Source organism: Salvelinus fontinalis, chromosome 25 (genome assembly GCF_029448725.1).
Source record: "Salvelinus fontinalis isolate EN_2023a chromosome 25, ASM2944872v1, whole genome shotgun sequence".
Taxonomy (NCBI): domain Eukaryota; kingdom Metazoa; phylum Chordata; class Actinopteri; order Salmoniformes; family Salmonidae; genus Salvelinus; species Salvelinus fontinalis.
The window spans coordinates 40087012-40110534 of NC_074689.1; the positions used below are offsets into that span (position 1 = coordinate 40087012).

Here is a 23523-nt window from a genome sequence, read left to right on the forward strand (position 1 = left end):
ACAACCCTGGTTAGAGAACAACCCTGGTTAGATAATAACCCTGGTTAGAGAACAACCCTGGTTAGATAACAACCCTGGTTAGACAACAACCCTGGTTAGATAATAACCCTGGTTAGATAATAACCCTGGTTAGACAACAACCCTGGTTAGAGAACAACCCTGGTTAGATAACAACCCTGGTTAGATAACAACCCTGGTTAGATAATAACCCTGGTTAGATAACAACCCTGGTTAGATAATAACCCTGGTTAGACAACAACCCTGGTTAGAGAACAACCCTGGTTAGATAACAACCCTGGTTAGATAACAACCCTGGTTAGATAACAACCCTGGTTAGACAACAACCCTGGTTAGATAATAACCCTGGTTAGACAACAACCCTGGTTAGATAACAACCCTGGTTAGATAACAACCCTGGTTAGATAACAACCCTGGTTAGACAACAACCCTGGTTAGACAACAACCCTGGTTAGATCATCATGACACCATGATAACTGAGAGTCTAACCCTCTGTAAACAGCACTTACAGCACTCACCCTCTGTAAAGGCTCCCGCTATGTCTATGTACTGAACACATTCCTTAATATCAGTCCAAGATATCGTATTTACAGTTCATGCTTCAACAACCAACTTTATCAAGGAGGTTTTAAAAAATTCTTTCTGTGTGACTCAACAGTCCTTGATGTAAACTAAGGTACAGTTGGCAGAATAGATAGATAACTTTCAATGCACCAATACATTTCTTGGCAGTCCCTAAAACATATTGCTAGCAGGTTGTAAATCATAACTTGTTTGCTGCCTCAACACATTCGTGATTAACTGTTTCAGTTACAATTACTCAATATTTTTATGAACATGGACGACTGTAACTAAGGCTGGAAAATGTCAATACAATCAGACGATCAAGGGGGCGATGATCACACGTCAGTCATAACGTGGCTAACAGGCTAGCACACGTGTCAAACACAAGGCCCCGCGGGCCGAATAGGACACAAGCGAGTTTAAATGAGTCAACAGTTGATTCATCTACTTTAATGAAATTACAGCCCGATGCGCTTGTGTCGGTGAATTCAACATCAGTTGCGCTGTTTCAGTGTGTCCGGTTTACAGCGCGCAGAAGAGGGGATCACTCGTCTTTTCAGTTCGCTGCAGCTAGCGCCTAGAACGAGCTGCAACAAACACTCAAACTGGACAGTTTTATCTCCATCTCTACATTCAAAGACTCAATCATGGACACTCTTACTGACAGCTGTGGCTGCTTCATGTGATGCCCTGTTGTCTTTAGCTTCTTGCTCTTTGTGATGTTGTCTGTGCCCAATAATGTTTGGACCATGTTGTGTTGCTACCATGTTGTTGTCATGTTGTGTTGCTACCATACTGTGTTGTCATGTGTTGCTGCCATGTTGTTGTCATGTTGTGTTGCTACCATGCTGTGTTGTCATGTGTTGCTGCCATGTTGTTGTCATGTGGCGTTGCTCCCATGCTGTGTTGTCATGTGTTGCTACCATGCTGTGTTGTCATGTGTTGCTGCCATGTTGTTGTCATGTTGTGTTGCTACCATGCTGTGTTGTCATGTGTTGCTACCATGTTGTGTTGTCATGTGTTGCTACCATGCTGTGTTGTCATGTGTTGCTACCATGCTGTGTTGTCATGTGTTTCTGCCATGCTGTGTTGTCATGTGTTGCTGCCATGCTGTGGTGTCATGTGTTGCTGCCATGTTGTGTTGTCATGTGTTGCTGCCATGCTGTGTTGTCATGTGTTGCTGCCATGCTGTGTTGTCATGTGTTGCTGCCATGCTGTGTTGTCATGTGTTGCTACCATGCTGTGTTGTCATGTGCTGCTGCCATGCTGTGTTGTCATGTGTTGCTACCATGCTGTGTTGTCATGTGTTGCTGCCATGCTGTGTTGTCATGTGTTGCTGCCATGTTGTTGTCATGTGGCGTTGCTACCATGCTGTGTTGTCATGTGTTGCTGCCTTGCTGTGTTGTCATGTGTTGCTGCCATGTTGTGTTGTCATGTGTTGCTGCCATGCTGTGTTGTCATGTGTTGCTGCCATGCTGTGTTGTCATGTGTTGCTGCCATGCTGTGTTGTCATGTGTTGCTACCATGCTGTGTTGTCATGTGCTGCTGCCATGCTGTGTTGTCATGTGTTGCTACCATGCTGTGTTGTCATGTGTTGCTGCCATGCTGTGTTGTCATGTGTTGCTGCCATGCTGTGTTGTCATGTGTTGCTGCCATGCTGTGTTGTCATGTGTTGCTGCCATGTTGTTGTCATGTGGCGTTGCTACCATGCTGTGTTGTCATGTGTTGCTGCCTTGCTGTGTTGTCATGTGTTGCTGCCATGTTGTGTTGTCATGTGTTGCTGCCATGCTGTGTTGTCATGTGTTGCTGCCTTGCTATGTGGTTGTCTTACGTCTCTATGTTTTGTCCTATATTTTTATTGAATGTATTTTTCCCCGCAGGAGGCCTTTTGGTATACCTTCATTGTAGGTATGTAAATATTTTTTTGTGACACAATTAAGAAATAAGACAAAAAGACAGAACTTGAGCGTGCATAGCTATTCAGCCCACCAAAGTCAATACTTTGTAGAGCAACCTTTTGCAGCAATTACTGCTGCAAGTCTCTTGGGGTGTGTCTCTATAAGCTTGGCACATGTGGCCATTGGGATTGTTGCCCATTCTTCAAGGAAAAACTGCTCCAGCTCCTTCAAGTTGGATGGGTTCCGCTGGTGTACAGCAATCTTTAAGTCATAGCACAGATTCTCAATTGGATTGAGGTCTGGGCTTTGACTAGGCCATTCCAAGACATTTAAATGTTTCCCCTTAAACCACTTGAGTGTTGCTTTAGCAGCATGCTTAAGGTCATTGTCCTGCTGGAAGGTGAACCTCCGTCCCAGTCTCAAGTCTCCGGAAGACTGAAACAGGTTTCTGTCAAGAATTTCCCTGTATTTAGCACCATCCATCATTCCTTCAATTATGACAAGCTTCCCAGTCCCTGCCAATGAAAAACAACCCCACAACATGTAGCTGCCTCCACCAGGCTTCACTGTGGGGATGCTATTCTCGGGGTGATGAGAGGTGTCGGGTTTGCACCAGACATAGCGTTTTCCTTGATGGCCAAAAAGCTAAATCTTAATCTCATCTGACCAAAGTACCTTCTTCCATATGTTTGGGGAGTCTCCCACATGCCTTTTGGCAAACACCAAACGTGTTTGCTTATTTTTTTCTTTAAGCAACGGCTTTTTTCTGGCCACTTTTCCATAAAGCCCAGCTCTGTGGAGTGTAGGGCTTAAAGTGGTCCTATGGACAGATACTCCAATCTCCGCTGTGGAGCTTTGCAGCTCCTTCAGGGTTATCTTTGGTCTCTTTGTTACCTCTCTGATTAACGCCCTCCTTGCCTGGTCCGTGAGTTTTGGCGGGCGGCCCTCTCTTGGCAGGTTTGTTGTTGTGCCATATTCTTTCCATTTTTTAATAATGGATTTAATGGTGCTCCGTGGGATGTTCTAAGTTTCTGATATTTTTTATAACCCAACCCCGATCTGTACTTCTCCACTACTTTGTCCCTGACCTGTTTGGAGAGCTCCTTGGTCTTCATGGTGCCGCTTGCTTGGTGGTGCCCCTTGCTTAGTGGTGTTGCAGACTCTGGGGCCTTTCAGAACAAGTGTATATATACTGAGATCATGAGACAGATCATGTGAAACTTAGATTGCAAACAGGTGGACTTCATTTAACTAATTATGTGACTTCTAAAGGTAATTGGTTGCACCAGATCTTATTTAGGGGCTTCATAGCAAAAGGGGTGAATACATTTGCAAGCACCACTTTCAGTTCTTTATTTTTTATATATTTTTCATTCCACTTCACCAATTTGGAATATTTTTGTCCGTTACATGAAATCCAAATAAAATATAAAATTCTACACTGTATCTTCCTCTGTATTTCTACTACAAAACATAGAAGTGCACCAGTGTATGTAGTCGTTGTGTACTATGAATATGAAATATAAATATAAATCATCTTTTACAACTTTGATACACATAAGTGAATTTGTCCCAATAAATTTGGTCCCTAAAACGGGTCGACTATATACAAGGAGTGCTGTCATTTCTAAACGTGGTCATTGTACTTTTTCAAATCCAACTGACCTAAAACAGGGAATTTTTACTGGGATTAAATGTCAGGAATTGTAAAAAAAAAAAAAAAACGGAGTTTAAATGTATTTGGCTAAGGCGTATGTAAACTTCCGACTTCAACTGTACATTGTTTGAAGTACAATTGACCAACATACAGTAGCTACCATAGTAGCTGGAAAACCTTGGTAGAGCATGGGTGGAATAGGCATTGTGGTGCTCACGTGAAAACCTTGGTAGAGCATGGGTGGAATAGGCATTGTGGGGGTGTAAAACCTTGGTAGAGCATGGGTGGAATAGGCATTGTGGTGCTGTAAAACCTTGGTAGAGCATGGGTGGAATAGGCATTGTGGTGCTGTAAAACCTTGGTAGAGCATGGGTGGAATAGGCATTGTGGTGCTCACGTGAAAACCTTGGTAGAGCATGGGTGGAATAGGCATTGTGGTGCTGTAAAACCTTGGTAGAGCATGGGTGGAATAGGCATTGTGGTGCTCACGTGAATCCATTCATCCATTCTCTTCAGACTAGGCGTATGTAAACTTCCGACTTCAACTGTACATTGTTTGAAGTACAATTGACCAACATACAGTAGCTACCATAGTAGCTGGAAAACCTTGGTAGAGCATGGGTGGAATAGGCATTGTGGTGCTCACGTGAAAACCTTGGTAGAGCATGGGTGGAATAGGCATTGTGGGGGTGTAAAACCTTGGTAGAGCATGGGTGGAATAGGCATTGTGGTGCTGTAAAACCTTGGTAGAGCATGGGTGGAATAGGCATTGTGGTGCTGTAAAACCTTGGTAGAGCATGGGTGGAATAGGCATTGTGGTGCTCACGTGAAAACCTTGGTAGAGCATGGGTGGAATAGGCATTGTGGTGCTGTAAAACCTTGGTAGAGCATGGGTGGAATAGGCATTGTGGTGCTCACGTGAATCCATTCATCCATTCTCTTCAGACTAGTTTAATTAAACATTGTTTTGTTGTTTTCCATTTCTATGGTTTTAAAACCCGGGAAGGTGATTTTCATTAAAGGTGCAAACACCGGTCCGTTTTTCAATAATGCCTGGTAGGCTACTTAGATATCACAGCGGAGCTGTAATTAATATGAGCAGCTGAGAAATAAATATAACAGGACTTATTTCCCTCCACACATCAACCACTGTTTGAGAGGCTCTCACTGCCAGACAGGTGATTGTCTGTCCAAACTGTATGCCATGGGCTCTTCAACCTTGTTCCTGCAGCTAACCAGTACTCTGTATGCCATGGGCTCTTCAACCTTGTTCCTGCAGCTAACCAGTGGGAAACCAAGTCAATTACGTTCAGGAACATTGATAGTAACATATTTCACTAAACTGTTGACAGCCCCTCTGAGTGCTCGAGAACGGAATAAAGGAGAGAGAGTACAAGTACAAATACAAATTCACTATAATTGTTAGCTAACAGTACGCCACCCTGCACAATCAATGAACCAAAAGCATGGCCTAGGGCTATACGTCCTCCCCCAGACTCATGGATAGACATCGTGGAGCGTAGCAGAAGTTAACCAGTCCATCCAGTATGCATAACGATATATCCATAGTCAAAGGTGATTACTCAAATTAAATCAGTTCAGTTTTATGTTTCTCTCTCTCTCGTGCGTAATATGCAGTAGACTATGTATTGTAAAAACGGAACAATCATCATTTTAAGTCAGTTTATTTTTGGCTTGGGCTCATAAGCCTTCGCTCCAACATGCATATGGGTGTTGTGAATGAATCGTCGCCTTTGAAAGCGCTGTCCGTTTCGTTGTGTTCGGCTTTGAAACAACATTAAAAAAAACGTGTTCTCCAATCTGTTTCAACCTGTTGTTAAACTTCTTACTTCAAATTGTTCTTCACAGTGAGGGTGAGTTTTAAAAGCATGATACTGCTTTCATGAAAGGTGTTTGATGTGATTTTAGATTTCATTTTCATTGCCGTCAGAGTGGTTAGAAGGACAGTAGAGCCCTGAGTACCAGGCCATAAGGACCTGATGGAGGGACAATAGAGCCCTGAGTACCAGGCCATTAGGACCTGATAGAGGGACAATACAGCCCTGAGTACCAGGCCATTAGGACCTGATGGAGGGACAATAGAGCCCTGAGTACCAGGCCATTAGGACCTGATGGAGGGACAATAGAGCCCTGAGTACCAGGCCATTAGGACCTGATGGAGGGACAATAGAGCCCTGAGTACCAGGCCATTAGGACCTGATGGAGGGACAATAGAGCCCTGAATACCAGGCCATTAGGACCTGATGGAGGGACAATAGAGCCCTGAGTACGAGGCCATTAGGACCTGATGAAGTAGAGCCCTGAGTACCAGGCTATTAGGACCTGATGGAGGGACAATAGAGCCCTGAGTACCAGGTCATTAGAGACCTGATGGAGGAACAATAGAGCCCTGAGTACCAGGCCATTAGAGACCTGATGGAGGGACAATAGAGCCCTGAGTACCAGACCATTAGGACCTGATGGAGGGACAATAGAGCCCTGAGTACCAGGCCATTAGGACCTGATGGAGGGACAATATAGCCCTGAGTACCAGGCCATTAGGACCTGATGGAGGGACAATAGAGCCCTGAGTACCAGTCCATTGAGACCTGATGGAGAAACAATAGAGCTCTGAGTACCAGGTCATTAGGACCTGATGGAGAAACAATAGAGCCCTGAGTACCAGGTCATTAGGACCTGATGGAGAAACAATAGAGCCCTGAGTACCAGGTCATTAGGACCTGATGGAGGGACAATAGAGCCCTGAGTACCAGGTCATTAGGACCTGATGGAGGGACAATAGAGCCCTGAGTACCAGTCCAAATAGGACCTGATGGAGGGACAATAGAGCCCTGAGTACCAGTCCATTGAGACCTGATGGAGGGACAATCGAGCCCTGAGTACCAGGTCATTAAGACCTGATGAAGTAAAGCCCTGAGTACCAGGCTATTAGGACCTGATGGAGGGACAATAGAGCCCTGAGTACCAGGTCATTAGGACCTGATGGAGGGACAATAGAGCCCTGAGTACCAGTCCAAATAGGACCTGATGGAGGGACAATAGAGCCCTGAGTACCAGTCCATTGAGACCTGATGGAGGGACAATCGAGCCCTGAGTACCAGGCCATTAGGACCTGATGGAGGGACAATAGAGCCCTGAGTACCAGTCCATTGAGACCTGATGGAGAAACAATAGAGCCCTGAGTACCAGGTCATTAGGACCTGATGAAGTAGAGCCCTGAGTACCAGGCTATTAGGACCTGATGGAGGGACAATAGAGCCCTGAGTACCAGGTCATTAGGACCTTATGGAGGAACAATAGAACCCTGAGTACCAGTCCATTAGAGACCTGATGGAGGAACAATAGGGCCCTAAGTACGAGTCCATTAGAGAGCTGATGGAGGAACAATATAGTCCTGAGAACCAGGTCATTAGGACCTGATGTAGGAACAATAGAGCCCTGAGTACCAGTCCATTGAGACCTGATGGAGAATCAATAGAGCCCTGAGTACCAGGCCATTAGGACCTGATGGAGGGACAATAGAGCCCTGAGTACCAGGCCATTAGGACCTGATGGAGAAACAATAGAGCCCTGAGTACCAGCCCATTGAGACCTGATGGAGAAACAATAGAGCACTGAGTACCAGTCCATTAGGACCTGATGGAGGGACAATAGAGCCCTGAGTACCAGACCATTAGGACCTGATGGAGGGACAATAGAGCCCTGAGTACTAGTCCATTGAGACCTGATGGAGAAACAATAGAGCCCTGAGTACCAGTCCATTAGGACCTGATGGAGAAACAATAGAGCCCTGTGTACCAGGTCATTAGGACCTGATGGAGAAACAATAGAGCCCTGAGTACCAGGTCATTAGGACCTGATGGAGGGACAATAGAGCCCTGAGTACCAGGCCATTAGGACCTGATGGAGAAACAATAGAGCCCTGAGTACCAGGTCATTAGGACCTGATGGAGGGACAATAGAGCCCTGAGTACCAGGCCATTAGGACATGATGGAGGGACAATAGAACCCTGAGTACCAGTCCATTGAGACCTGATGGAGAAACAATAGAGCCCTGAGTACCAGGCCATTGAGACCTGATGGAGAAACAATAGAGCCCTGAGTACCAGGCCATTAGAGACCTGATGGAGGAACAATATAGTCCTGAGTACCAGGTCATTTGGTCCTGATGGAGGAACAATAGAGCCCTGAGTACCAGGCCATTGAGACCTGATGGAGAAACAATAGAGCCCTGAGTACCAGTCCATTGAGACCTGATGGAGAAACAATAGAGCCCTGAATACCAGGCCATTAGGACCTGATGGAGAAACAATAGAGCCCTGAGTACCAGGCCAATAGGACCTGATTGAGGGACAATAGAGCCCTGAGTACCAGGTCATTAGGACCTGATGGAGAAACAATAGAGCCCTGCGTACCAGGTCATTAGGACCTGATGGAGAAACAATAGAGCCCTGAGTACCAGGTCATTAGGACCTGATGGAGGGACAATAGAGCCCTGAGTACCAGGCCATTAGGACCTGATGGAGGGACAATAGAGCCCTGAGTACCAGGCCATTAGGACCTGATGGAGAAACAATAGAGCCCTGAGTACCAGCCCATTGAGACCTGATGGAGGAACAATAGGGCCCTGAGTACGAGGCCATTAGAGAGCTGATGGAGGAACAATATAGTCCTGAGAACCAGGTCATTAGGACCTGATGTAGGAACAATAGAGCCCTGAGTACCAGCCCATTGAGACCTGATGGAGAAACAATAGAGCCCTGAGTACCAGTCCATTGAGACCTGATGGAGAAACAATAGAGCCCTGAGTACCAGTCCATTGAGACCTGATGGAGAATCAATAGAGCCCTGAGTACCAGGCCAATAGGACCTGATGGAGGGACAATAGAGCCCTGAGTACCAGGCTATTAGGACCTGATGGAGAAACAATAGAGCCCTGAGTACCAGCCCACTGAGACCTGATGGAGAAACAATAGAGCCCTGAGTACCAGTCCATTAGGACATGATGGAGGGACAATAGAGCCCTGAGTACCAGTCAATTGAGACCTGATGGAGAAACAATAGAGCCATGAGTACCAGGCCATTAGGACCTGATGGAGGGACAATAGAGCCCTGAGTACCAGGTCATTAGGACCTGATGGAGAAACAATAGAGCCCTGAGTACCAGGTCATTAGGACCTGATGGAGGGACAATAGAGCCCTGAGTACCAGGTCATTAGGACCTGATGGAGGGACAATAGAGCCCTGAGTACCAGTCCAAATAGGACCTGATGGAGGGACAATAGAGCCCTGAGTACCAGTCCATTGAGACCTGATGGAGGGACAATCGAGCCCTGAGTACCAGGTCATTAAGACCTGATGAAGTAAAGCCCTGAGTACCAGGCTATTAGGACCTGATGGAGGGACAATAGAGCCCTGAGTACCAGGTCATTAGGACCTGATGGAGGGACAATAGAGCCCTGAGTACCAGTCCAAATAGGACCTGATGGAGGGACAATAGAGCCCTGAGTACCAGTCCATTGAGACCTGATGGAGGGACAATCGAGCCCTGAGTACCAGGCCATTAGGACCTGATGGAGGGACAATAGAGCCCTGAGTACCAGTCCATTGAGACCTGATGGAGAAACAATAGAGCCCTGAGTACCAGGTCATTAGGACCTGATGAAGTAGAGCCCTGAGTACCAGGCTATTAGGACCTGATGGAGGGACAATAGAGCCCTGAGTACCAGGTCATTAGGACCTTATGGAGGAACAATAGAACCCTGAGTACCAGTCCATTAGAGACCTGATGGAGGAACAATAGGGCCCTAAGTACGAGTCCATTAGAGAGCTGATGGAGGAACAATATAGTCCTGAGAACCAGGTCATTAGGACCTGATGTAGGAACAATAGAGCCCTGAGTACCAGCCCATTGAGACCTGATGGAGAAACAATAGAGCCCTGAGTACCAGTCCATTGAGACCTGATGGAGGGACAATAGAGCCCTGAGTACCAGTCCATTGAGACCTGATGGAGAATCAATAGAGCCCTGAGTACCAGGCCATTAGGACCTGATGGAGGGACAATAGAGCCCTGAGTACCAGGCCATTAGGACCTGATGGAGAAACAATAGAGCCCTGAGTACCAGCCCATTGAGACCTGATGGAGAAACAATAGAGCACTGAGTACCAGTCCATTAGGACCTGATGGAGGGACAATAGAGCCCTGAGTACCAGACCATTAGGACCTGATGGAGGGACAATAGAGCCCTGAGTACTAGTCCATTGAGACCTGATGGAGAAACAATAGAGCCCTGAGTACCAGTCCATTAGGACCTGATGGAGAAAAAATAGAGCCCTGTGTACCAGGTCATTAGGACCTGATGGAGAAACAATAGAGCCCTGAGTACCAGGTCATTAGGACCTGATGGAGGGACAATAGAGCCCTGAGTACCAGGCCATTAGGACCTGATGGAGAAACAATAGAGCCCTGAGTACCAGGTCATTAGGACCTGATGGAGGGACAATAGAGCCCTGAGTACCAGGCCATTAGGACATGATGGAGGGACAATAGAACCCTGAGTACCAGTCCATTGAGACCTGATGGAGAAACAATAGAGCCCTGAGTACCAGGCCATTGAGACCTGATGGAGAAACAATAGAGCCCTGAGTACCAGGCCATTAGAGACCTGATGGAGGAACAATATAGTCCTGAGTACCAGGTCATTTGGTCCTGATGGAGGAACAATAGAGCCCTGAGTACCAGGCCATTGAGACCTGATGGAGAAACAATAGAGCCCTGAGTACCAGTCCATTGAGACCTGATGGAGAAACAATAGAGCCCTGAATACCAGGCCATTAGGACCTGATGGAGAAACAATAGAGCCCTGAGTACCAGGCCAATAGGACCTGATTGAGGGACAATAGAGCCCTGAGTACCAGGTCATTAGGACCTGATGGAGAAACAATAGAGCCCTGCGTACCAGGTCATTAGGACCTGATGGAGAAACAATAGAGCCCTGAGTACCAGGTCATTAGGACCTGATGGAGGGACAATAGAGCCCTGAGTACCAGGCCATTAGGACCTGATGGAGGGACAATAGAGCCCTGAGTACCAGGCCATTAGGACCTGATGGAGAAACAATAGAGCCCTGAGTACCAGCCCATTGAGACCTGATGGAGGAACAATAGGGCCCTGAGTACGAGGCCATTAGAGAGCTGATGGAGGAACAATATAGTCCTGAGAACCAGGTCATTAGGACCTGATGTAGGAACAATAGAGCCCTGAGTACCAGCCCATTGAGACCTGATGGAGAAACAATAGAGCCCTGAGTACCAGTCCATTGAGACCTGATGGAGAAACAATAGAGCCCTGAGTACCAGTCCATTGAGACCTGATGGAGAATCAATAGAGCCCTGAGTACCAGGCCAATAGGACCTGATGGAGGGACAATAGAGCCCTGAGTACCAGGCTATTAGGACCTGATGGAGAAACAATAGAGCCCTGAGTACCAGCCCACTGAGACCTGATGGAGAAACAATAGAGCCCTGAGTACCAGTCCATTAGGACATGATGGAGGGACAATAGAGCCCTGAGTACCAGACCATTAGGACCTGATGGAGGGACAATAGAGCCCTGAGTACTAGTCCATTGAGACCTGATGGAGAAACAATAGAGCCCTGAGTACCAGGCCATTAGGACCTGATGGAGAAACAATAGAGCCCTGAGTACCAGTCCATTAGGACATGATGGAGGGACAATAGAGCCCTGAGTACCAGACCATTAGGACCTGATGGAGGGACAATAGAGCCCTGAGTACTAGTCCATTGAGACCTGATGGAGAAACAATAGAGCCCTGAGTACCAGGCCATTAGGACCTGATGGAGAAACAATAGAGCACTGAGTACCAGGCCAATAGGACCTGATTGAGGGACAATAGAGCCCTGAGTACCAGGTCATTAGGACCTGATGGAGAAACAATAGAGCCCTGCGTACCAGGTCATTAGGACCTGATGGAGAAACAATAGAGCCCTGAGTACCAGGTCATTAGGACCTGATGGAGGGACAATAGAGCCCTGAGTACCAGGCCATTAGGACCTGATGGAGAAACAATAGAGCCCTGAGTACCAGGCCATTAGGACCTGATGGAGGGACAATAGAACCCTGAGTACCAGTCCATTGAGACCTGATGGAGAAACAATAGAGCCCTGAGTACCAGGCCATTGAGACCTGATGGAGAAACAATAGAGCCCTGAGTACCAGGCCATTAGAGACCTGATGGAGGAACAATATAGTCCTGAGTACCAGGTCATTTGGTCCTGATGGAGGAACAATAGAGCCCTGAGTACCAGGCCATTGAGACCTGATGGAGAAACAATAGAGCCCTGAGTACCAGTCCATTGAGACCTGATGGAGAAACAATAGAGCCCTGAATACCAGGCCATTAGGACCTGATGGAGAAACAATAGAGCCCTGAGTACCAGGCCAATAGGACCTGATTGAGGGACAATAGAGCCCTGAGTACCAGGACATTAGGACCTGATGGAGAAACAATAGAGCCCTGCGTACCAGGTCATTGGGACCTGATGGAGAAACAATAAAGCCCTGAGTACCAGGTCAATAGGACCTGAAGGAGGGACAATAGAGCCCTGAGTACCAGGCCATTAGGACCTGATGGAGGGACAATAGAGCCCTGAGTACCAGGCCATTAGGACCTGATGGAGAAACAATAGAGCCCTGAGTACCAGCCCATTGAGACCTGATGGAGAAACAATAGAGCCCTGAGTACCAGTCCATTGAGACCTGATGGAGGGACAATAGAGCCCTGAGTACCAGTCCATTGAGACCTGATGGAGAATCAATAGAGCCCTGAGTACCAGGCCATTAGGACCTGATGGAGGGACAATAGAGCCCTGAGTACCAGGCCATTAGGACCTGATGGAGAAACAATAGAGCCCTGAGTACCAGCCCATTGAGACCTGATGGAGAAACAATAGAGCACTGAGTACCAGTCCATTAGGACCTGATGGAGGGACAATAGAGCCCTGAGTACCAGACCATTAGGACCTGATGGAGGGACAATAGAGCCCTGAGTACTAGTCCATTGAGACCTGATGGAGAAACAATAGAGCCCTGAGTACCAGGCCATTAGGACCTGATGGAGAAACAATAGAGCCCTGTGTACCAGGTCATTAGGACCTGATGGAGAAACAATAGAGCCCTGAGTACCAGGTCATTAGGACCTGATGGAGGGACAATAGAGCCCTGAGTACCAGGCCATTAGGACCTGATGGAGAAACAATAGAGCCCTGAGTACCAGGTCATTAGGACCTGATGGAGGGACAATAGAGCCCTGAGTACCAGGCCATTAGGACATGATGGAGGGACAATAGAACCCTGAGTACCAGTCCATTGAGACCTGATGGAGAAACAATAGAGCCCTGAGTACCAGGCCATTGAGACCTGATGGAGAAACAATAGAGCCCTGAGTACCAGGCCATTAGAGACCTGATGGAGGAACAATATAGTCCTGAGTACCAGGTCATTTGGTCCTGATGGAGGAACAATAGAGCCCTGAGTACCAGGCCATTGAGACCTGATGGAGAAACAATAGAGCCCTGAGTACCAGTCCATTGAGACCTGATGGAGAAACAATAGAGCCCTGAATACCAGGCCATTAGGACCTGATGGAGAAACAATAGAGCCCTGAGTACCAGGCCAATAGGACCTGATTGAGGGACAATAGAGCCCTGAGTACCAGGTCATTAGGACCTGATGGAGAAACAATAGAGCCCTGCGTACCAGGTCATTAGGACCTGATGGAGAAACAATAGAGCCCTGAGTACCAGGTCATTAGGACCTGATGGAGGGACAATAGAGCCCTGAGTACCAGGCCATTAGGACCTGATGGAGGGACAATAGAGCCCTGAGTACCAGGCCATTAGGACCTGATGGAGAAACAATAGAGCCCTGAGTACCAGCCCATTGAGACCTGATGGAGGAACAATAGGGCCCTGAGTACGAGGCCATTAGAGAGCTGATGGAGGAACAATATAGTCCTGAGAACCAGGTCATTAGGACCTGATGTAGGAACAATAGAGCCCTGAGTACCAGCCCATTGAGACCTGATGGAGAAACAATAGAGCCCTGAGTACCAGTCCATTGAGACCTGATGGAGAAACAATAGAGCCCTGAGTACCAGTCCATTGAGACCTGATGGAGAATCAATAGAGCCCTGAGTACCAGGCCAATAGGACCTGATGGAGGGACAATAGAGCCCTGAGTACCAGGCTATTAGGACCTGATGGAGAAACAATAGAGCCCTGAGTACCAGCCCACTGAGACCTGATGGAGAAACAATAGAGCCCTGAGTACCAGTCCATTAGGACATGATGGAGGGACAATAGAGCCCTGAGTACCAGACCATTAGGACCTGATGGAGGGACAATAGAGCCCTGAGTACTAGTCCATTGAGACCTGATGGAGAAACAATAGAGCCCTGAGTACCAGGCCATTAGGACCTGATGGAGAAACAATAGAGCCCTGAGTACCAGTCCATTAGGACATGATGGAGGGACAATAGAGCCCTGAGTACCAGACCATTAGGACCTGATGGAGGGACAATAGAGCCCTGAGTACTAGTCCATTGAGACCTGATGGAGAAACAATAGAGCCCTGAGTACCAGGCCATTAGGACCTGATGGAGAAACAATAGAGCCCTGAGTACCAGGCCAATAGGACCTGATTGAGGGACAATAGAGCCCTGAGTACCAGGTCATTAGGACCTGATGGAGAAACAATAGAGCCCTGCGTACCAGGTCATTAGGACCTGATGGAGAAACAATAGAGCCCTGAGTACCAGGTCATTAGGACCTGATGGAGGGACAATAGAGCCCTGAGTACCAGGCCATTAGGACCTGATGGAGAAACAATAGAGCCCTGAGTACCAGGCCATTAGGACCTGATGGAGGGACAATAGAACCCTGAGTACCAGTCCATTGAGACCTGATGGAGAAACAATAGAGCCCTGAGTACCAGGCCATTGAGACCTGATGGAGAAACAATAGAGCCCTGAGTACCAGGCCATTAGAGACCTGATGGAGGAACAATATAGTCCTGAGTACCAGGTCATTTGGTCCTGATGGAGGAACAATAGAGCCCTGAGTACCAGGCCATTGAGACCTGATGGAGAAACAATAGAGCCCTGAGTACCAGTCCATTGAGACCTGATGGAGAAACAATAGAGCCCTGAATACCAGGCCATTAGGACCTGATGGAGAAACAATAGAGCCCTGAGTACCAGGCCAATAGGACCTGATTGAGGGACAATAGAGCCCTGAGTACCAGGACATTAGGACCTGATGGAGAAACAATAGAGCCCTGCGTACCAGGTCATTGGGACCTGATGGAGAAACAATAAAGCCCTGAGTACCAGGTCATTAGGACCTGAAGGAGGGACAATAGAGCCCTGAGTACCAGGCCATTAGGACCTGATGGAGGGACAATAGAGCCCTGAGTACCAGGCCATTAGGACCTGATGGAGAAACAATAGAGCCCTGAGTACCAGCCCATTGAGACCTGATGGAGAAACAATAGAGCCCTGAGTACCAGTCCATTAGGACCTGATGGAGGGACAATAGAGCCCTGAGTACCAGACCATTAGGACCTGATGGAGGGACAATAGAGCCCTGAGTACTAGTCCATTGAGACCTGATGGAGAAACAATAGAGCCCTGAGTACCAGGCCATTAGGACCTGATGGAGAAACAATAGAGCCATGAGTACCAGGCCAATAGGACCTGATTGAGGGACAATAGAGCCCTGAGTACCAGGCCATTGAGACCTGATGGAGAAACAATAGAGCCCTGAGTACCAGGCCATTAGAGACCTGATGGAGGAACAATATAGTCCTGAGTACCAGGTCATTTTGTCCTGATGGAGGAACAATAGAGCCCTGAGTACCAGGCCATTGAGACCTGATGGAGAAACAATAGAGCCCTGAGTACCAGTCCATTGAGACCTGATGGAGAAACAATAGAGCCCTGAGTACAAGGCCATTAGAGACCTGATGGAGGAACAATATAGTCCTGAGTACCAGGTCATTTGGTCCTGATGGAGGAACAATAGAGCCCTGAGTACCAGTCCATTGTGACCTGATGGAGAAACAATAGAGCCCTGAGTACCAGGCCATTGAGACCTGATGGAGAAACAATAGAGCCCTGAGTACCAGGCCATTAGAGACCTGATGGAGGAACAATATAGTCCTGAGTACCAGGTCATTAGTTCCTGATGTAGGAACAATAGACCTCAACGGTCACGTGTAATTTTACCTTTTTCTATCTTCTGGCGTGGCGGTAATTCACAGTCACCACAACAACCGTAGGAACCGCAATAATGTATATACTGAAGCACATTCCTGAGCATTTACCCTATAGAAAAGTCCCAAGTATAATAGAAAAAAAAATGTTTTAGCTTATGAATTAAAGTACCGTGAGTGAAAACAGTTTAGTTTACGACCCCCAGCGTTGCTAGAGCCACACAGGACCATCACTCACCCTCTGTTGAGGGTCCAGGTATATTTTGGTGTAGAAGAGTTGGTCGTCATCGTTCTCGTGAAGGTTCCACTGCTCTACGATCTTGTTCACATACGGGGCGTAGCCGATGATGCCTAAGGGTTCAAAACAGAGTTCAAACCAGATTGAGTTAAACAATTGGGTCCTATAACACAAAGTATGGGGTGATTGTGTTGTAGTATAGGGTGTACTGTGGGTGATTATGATGTGGTATGGGGGGATTGTGGGTGATTGTGCTGTAGTATGGGATGAACTGCGGGTGATTGTGCTGTAGTATGGGGGGATTGTGGGTGATTGTGCTGTAGTATGGGGGATTGTGGGTGATTGTGATGTAGTATGGGGTGTACTGTGGGTGATTGTGTTGTAGTATGGGGTGTACTGTGGGTGATTGTGTTGTAGTATGGGGTGTACTGTGGGTGATTGTGTTGTAGTATGGGGTGTACTGTGGGTGATTGTGTTGTAGTATGGGGGGGTTGTGGGTGATTGTGATGTAGTATGGGGTGTACTGTGGGTGATTGTGCTGTAGTATGGGGGGATTGTGGGTGATCATGCTGTAGTATGGGGGGATTGTGCTGTAGTATGGGGGGATTGTGGGTGATTATGCTGTAGTATGGGGGGATTGTGGGTGATTGTGCTGTAGTATGGGGGGATTGTGGGTGATCATGCTGTAGTATGGGGTGTACTGCGGGTGATTATGCTGTAGTATGGGGGGATTGTGGGTGATCATGCTGTAGTATGGGGGGATTGTGCTGTAGTATGGGGGGATTGTGGGTGATTATGCTGTAGTATGGGGGGATTGTGGGTGATTGTGCTGTAGTATGGGGGGATTGTGGGTGATTGTGCTGTAGTATGGGGGGATTGTGGGTGATCATGCTGTAGTATACACTGAGTATACAGGTTTCGTCATGGACTGTCGAAAGCTGTTCACAGGGATGCTGGTGCATGTTGACTCCAATGCTTCCCCCTGTTGTGACAAGTTGGCTGAATGGTCCACCACCCAAGGGACATTCTCGATACACATGGGAAATTGTTGTACGTGAAAAACTCAACAGTTCTTGACACCGGTGTTCCTGGCACCTAACTACCATTCCCTTTTAAAAGGCACATCAATATTTAGTCTTGCCCATTCACCCTCAATGACACACCTACATAATCAATGGAGATGGGTTCAATGTCTCAATGCTTAAGAATGTATCTTTAACTTGTCCCCTCCACTTCTTCTACACTGATTGAAGTGGATTTAACAAGTTACATCAATAAGGGATCATAGTTTTCTCCTGGATTCATCTGGTCAGAATATGTCATGGAAAGAGCAGGTGTTCTCAATGATTTGTATACTCAGTGGTTGTCATGGTGTAACGGTCTTCGTCGTCTGAAGAAGATGAATCATCGGACCAAAGCGCAGCGTGGTAAGTGTTCATGCTTGTTTTATTAACACTGAACACTAGAACAAAAATAAACACGAGAATAACCGAAACAGTCCTGTAAGGTGAAAACACTAAACAGAAATCAACCACCCACAAAAACCATGTCTCTACGGACAGGGCGTGACACATGGTTATATCTTCTCGTGTAACCGTGACGACCTCTGGTCCTTTACTTCCAGATCTCTTTCTCAAGCGTATTAACCAGAGCTGTAAAATGTTGTTGGGTCGGGAATCCATCATTAAACTACCCTCACCGAACAACAGACGCTACACCCACAGAGCTTGACATGCAGATGAAACGCTGCCCGGAGACGGACGGGACAAAACGCTTTCAGTAAAAGTCACATACTGTATAACTGCAATAAAATGCAAATTAATCACTTAAAAATCATACAAAGTTGAATTTTCTGGCTTTTTGTTTTAGATTCCGTCTCTCACAGTTGAAGTGTACCTATGATAAAAAATGACAGACCTCTACATGCTTTGTAAGTAGGAAAACCTGCAAAATCGGGTTCTCACTAGATGCTAGATTATAGCAGCAATGTTCCAACAATTCTCCCCACTGTATATATATATATATATAGATGAAGACTAGTGATGTCATACAGTGTGGTTCAATGCGTATATAGCTTTAGCTTCAAACTGTGTGCTAAAGAGAGTGATGAAAGCAATACAGTACAGCATCTGATTATGGAGAGCTTTATACCAATCCTCGATAGCAGCATCTTTTGTTGGGGGGGGGGGGAGTCTATGACTCCACAACCACTACCATGACACCTACACATCACTGTTGCACCTATTACAGTGTTAGATCAGGACCTAACATAGTATTTACAGGAATCGACATTCCTAGCAGACTTTGTGTGACCCTTTTAACCTTTAAACCAGTTAGCCGATTGTCAATGTGGTGTCTTGCCCATCAATTATATAGATGATGCATTTATTTTCCCCCAGAATCTGTCACGTAGCAAGACAACGATCCACAACACACAATCAAGTATACATGAAAATGGGCATAAAGCAAAAAAAAAATGTGACGTTTTGGAATGGCATAGTCCAGACCAAAACGCCAGTCGAGATGTGGCAGGACTTGAAACGAGCAGTTCATGCTTGAAAACCCACAAATGCTGCCGAGTTAAAGCAATTCTGCATGGAAGAACGGGCCAGAATTCCTCCGCAGAGATGTGAGAGACTGATCAACAAAATATGCCAAAGTAGAGTACATTTGAAAGGGTCAAATACTTTTTCCACAGCATTCCACATATCATTCAGAAGTAACATATTTTATCCAAAAGCATGCAGACTGCACACATTTTTCATATGGGTAGCCACATAAAACCACTTCATCAAATAAGCTATATAAACAAAAGTATGTGGACACCCCTTCAAATGAGTGGATTCGGCTATTTCAGCCACACCCGTGTATAAAATCGAGCACACAGCCATGCAATCTCCATAGACAAACACCGGCAGTAGAATGGCCTTACTGAAGAGCTCAGTGACTTTCACCGTGGCACCGTCATAGGATGCCACCTTTCCAACTAGTCAGTTCTTAACATTTCTGCCCTGCTAGAGCTGCACCAGGTCAACTGTAAGTGCTGTTATTGTGAAGTGGAAACGTCTAGGAGCAACAACGGCTCAGCTGCTAAGTGGTAGGCCACACAAGCTCACAGAACGGGGCCGCAGAGTGCTGAAGAGAGTAGCACGTAGAAATCGTCTGTCCTCGGTTGAAAGACTCACTACCGAGTACTATACTGCCCCTGGAAGCAACCAGAACTGTTTGCGTGGAGCTTCATGAAATGGGTTTTCCATGGCCGAACAGCCACACACAAGCCTAAGAGCACCATGCACAATGCCAAGTGTCGGCTGGAGTGGTGTAAAGCTCGCCGCCGAGATGGTTTGTCGAGATCGGTGTGGAAGAACTTGACTGGCCTGCACAGAGCCCTGACCTCAACCCCATCAAACATCTTTGAGATGAATAGGAACGACGACTGTGAGCCAGTCCTAAGTCGCCCAACATCAGTGCCCGACTTCACTAATGCTCTTGTGGCTGAATGGAAGCAAGTCCCCGCAGCAATGTCCAATCATCTAGTGGAAAGCCTTCCCAGAAGAGTGGAGGCTGTTATAGCAGCAATGTTCCAACATTTAGTGGAAAGCCTTCTCAGAAGAGTGGAGGCTGTTACAGCAGCAATGTTCCAACATCTAGTGTAAAGCCTTCCCAGAAGAGTGGAGGCTGTTATAGCAGCAATGTACTAACATCTAGTGGAAAGCCTTCCCAGAAGACTGGAGGCTGTTATAGCAGCAATGTTCCAACATCTAGTGGAAAGCCTTCCCAGAAGACTGGAGGCTGTTATAGCAGCAATGTTCCAACATCTAGTAGAAAGCCTTCCCAGAAGAGTGGAGGCTGTTATAGCAGCAAAGGGGGGACTAACTCCATATTAATGCCCATGATTTTGGAATGAGATGTTCGACGAGCAGGTGTCCACATACTTTTGGTCATGTAGTGTATAAAGCCACATGACCACATCTACTGGGGAACCAAGTAATGAACTTAAACAACCTGGTGAAAATGATGGTCCTTACTCTAAACACCCCTCTCATGTCCTGACTCCAACCTCACCCCTCTCTTGTCCTGACTCAACCTCACCCCTCTCCCGTCCTGACTCCAACCTCACCCCTCTCCCGTCCTGACTCCAACCTCACCCCTCTCTTGTCCTGACTCAACCTCACCCCTCTCCTGTCCTGACTCCAACCTCACCCCTCTCCCGTCCTGACTCCAACCTCACCCCTCTCTTGTCCTGACTCAACCTCATCCCTCTCTTGTCCTGACCCAACCTCATCCCTCTCTTGTCCTGACCCAACCTCATCCCTCTCTTGTCCTGACCCAACCTCACCCCTCTCTTGTCCTGACTCAACCTCATCCCTCTCCTGTCCTGACTCAACCTGACCCCTCTCCTCTCCTGACTCTAACCTCACCCATCTCCTGCTCTGACTCTAACCTCACCCCTTTCCAGTTCTGACTGACTCTAAATTCACCCCTCTCCTGTCATACACCATGCCCCAAACACACCAAGGTTTCACCTCTCTGTGACACTCCAGACCAGGTCCAAACGAAATAGAACCGAGACAGACATCAGGACCTGTCCCTGTTAGTTAGGCCCCTGGGTGATGTGGTCCGGGAGCCTGCCCTCAGAGACACAAACACAACCTGTAATTTGATGCAGAGTACGGCCCACGGGGGACCAAGACAAATACACAAGTCAACTTAAAGACGGCCATGCACCAGGGGAGTGGAGAAGCTGCTATAAACTAGAGGCTTTATAGAGGCCAGGCTGAGAGGGGACCACAGGAAAACAACAATAATCAAACCTTCTCTAAATAAAAATAGCAGTAGGATGTTTCCACACCACACAAGGCGATCATCGTAACACAGTTCTGAATGTACGGGGTAAGTCAGCAGGATTGTCGCCTTGGTCGGTCTATGGAGGTGATGAATGAGACACAGAAGATCTGCAGTTCAAACCGAATCATCAGAATGACCTATTGTCCTCCAGTCAGGAAAGACCTTGGTGCCCGTCCCAGTGCCCGTCGTGAAGTTTACAGAGAAAACACACCGTCTATAGTTTTTATTCTCTCTACATGAGCACACAGCCTGTGTGTGTTGTCCTTCCTCGATGAGCAATCAGTATTGACACAGAAGAGCAGTGTCTTTCAGAGGCGGTGACTAAGTTAGAGTCACGTCAAGTGCTATAGTTCAAAGAACTGACCTCATTCTTGATCTGTGAGTTCTCTGAGGTCCTCTAAACTCTGAGCTGTAGAAGGATTCTAATCTCTGGGCTGTAGAGGGATGACCTATGAGTTCTCCTAAACTCTGGGATGTAGGGGAATCACCTACGAGTTATCTGAGGTACTCTAAACTCTGGGCTATAGAGGGATGACCTACGAGTTCTCTGAGGTACTCTAAACTCTGGGTTGTAGGGAAATCATCCCTCTCACCCCTCTCCTCTCCTGACTCTAACCTCACCCCTCTCCTCTCCTGTCCTGACTCTAGCCTCACCCCTCTCCTGACTCTAACCTCACCCCTCTCCTGACTCTAACCTCACCCCTCTCCTCTCCTGTCCTGACTCTAGCCTCACCCCTCTCCTGACTCTAACCTCACCCCTCTCCTGACTCTAACCTCACCCCTCTCCTGACTCTAACCTCACCCCTCTCCTGACTCTAACCTCACCCCTCTCCTCTCCTGTCCTGACTCTAGCCTCACCCCTCTCCTGTGCTGACTCATCCATCTTTTTAGTACTCTAAACTCTGGGTTGTAGGGAAATCACCTACGAGTTATCTGAGGTACTCTAAACTCTGGGTTGTAGAAGCTGTAGAGGGAATTCTAAACTCGGGGGGGGGGGGGGGGATTTCTATACTCTGAGGGTTAGAGGGAATTCTAAACTCCGAGGGTTAGAGGGAATTCTAAACTCCGAGGGTTAGAGGGAATTCTAAACTCTGAGGGTTAGAGGGAGTTCTAAACTCCGAGGGTTAGAGGGAATTCTAAACTCCGAGGGTTAGAGGGAATTCTAAACTCCGAGGGTTAGAGGGAATTCTAAACTCTGAGGGTTAGAGGGAATTCTAAACTCTGAGGGTTAGAGGGAATTCTAAACTCTGAGGGTTAGAGGGAATTCTAAACTCTGAGGGTTAGAGGGAATTCTAAACTCCGAGGGTTAGAGGGAATTCTAAACTCTGGGGGGGGGGGGGGATTTCTATACTCTGAGGGTTAGAGGGAATTCTAAACTCTGGGGGGGGGGGGATTTCTAAACTCTGGGGGGGTAGAGGAATCACCTATGAGTTCTCCTAATCTCTGGGCTGTAGAGGAATGACCTTGGAGTTATTTTTGTTATTTTTCTAAATTAAATGGCTCTCTAATTTACACTCTCCCCAGAGAGAGAGAGAGAGAGAGAGAGAGCCACACGTGTACAAGACCTTGACCCTAGCTAGACTTCTTGATCCCTGCATCATGAGTCCAGCATAAACCTGCTAAGCACATAAACGGGTGTAGGATCACCAAAGTATCCAAATCAGTAAACTCCATCTCCCATGATACCCCAGCAGTGTGACAGTGTTCAAACTCCATCTCCCATGATTCCCCAGCAGTGTGACAGGGCGCAGTCGAGCGGGTCACTTTTGCCAAGTCGGTGACAAAGTGTGTTCCATTCTGGGGATAAAATTGTCAGACTTGCTTCTACATTTCAACTGTATGTGATTAAAAGGTCATGAAGTTCTGATTGCAGTCGACTGCAAGTTTCCAAATGCATTGTAAATTCATCTCCCATAATCCCCCAGCAGAAAAAGCCATTTTAATTGGACTAAAGAGCCGACGTCTCCAATAGAAATCTTTGATCA

The 23523-nt window shown here is 47.2% G+C and overlaps 1 protein-coding gene across 2 annotated transcripts in view; it reads right to left on the bottom strand.

The window, feature by feature from the left end:
- The window catches only part of LOC129823271 (procollagen-lysine,2-oxoglutarate 5-dioxygenase 2-like), a 213219-nt gene that overhangs the window by 103449 nt on the left and 86247 nt on the right, over nucleotides 1-23523 (bottom strand). For both annotated transcript variants that reach the window (XM_055882196.1, XM_055882195.1), the window contains exon 5: nucleotides 16691-16803. In XM_055882196.1, coding sequence (XP_055738171.1) covers nucleotides 16691-16803 — 113 coding nt within the window. The remainder of the gene's footprint in view (nucleotides 1-16690; nucleotides 16804-23523) is intronic.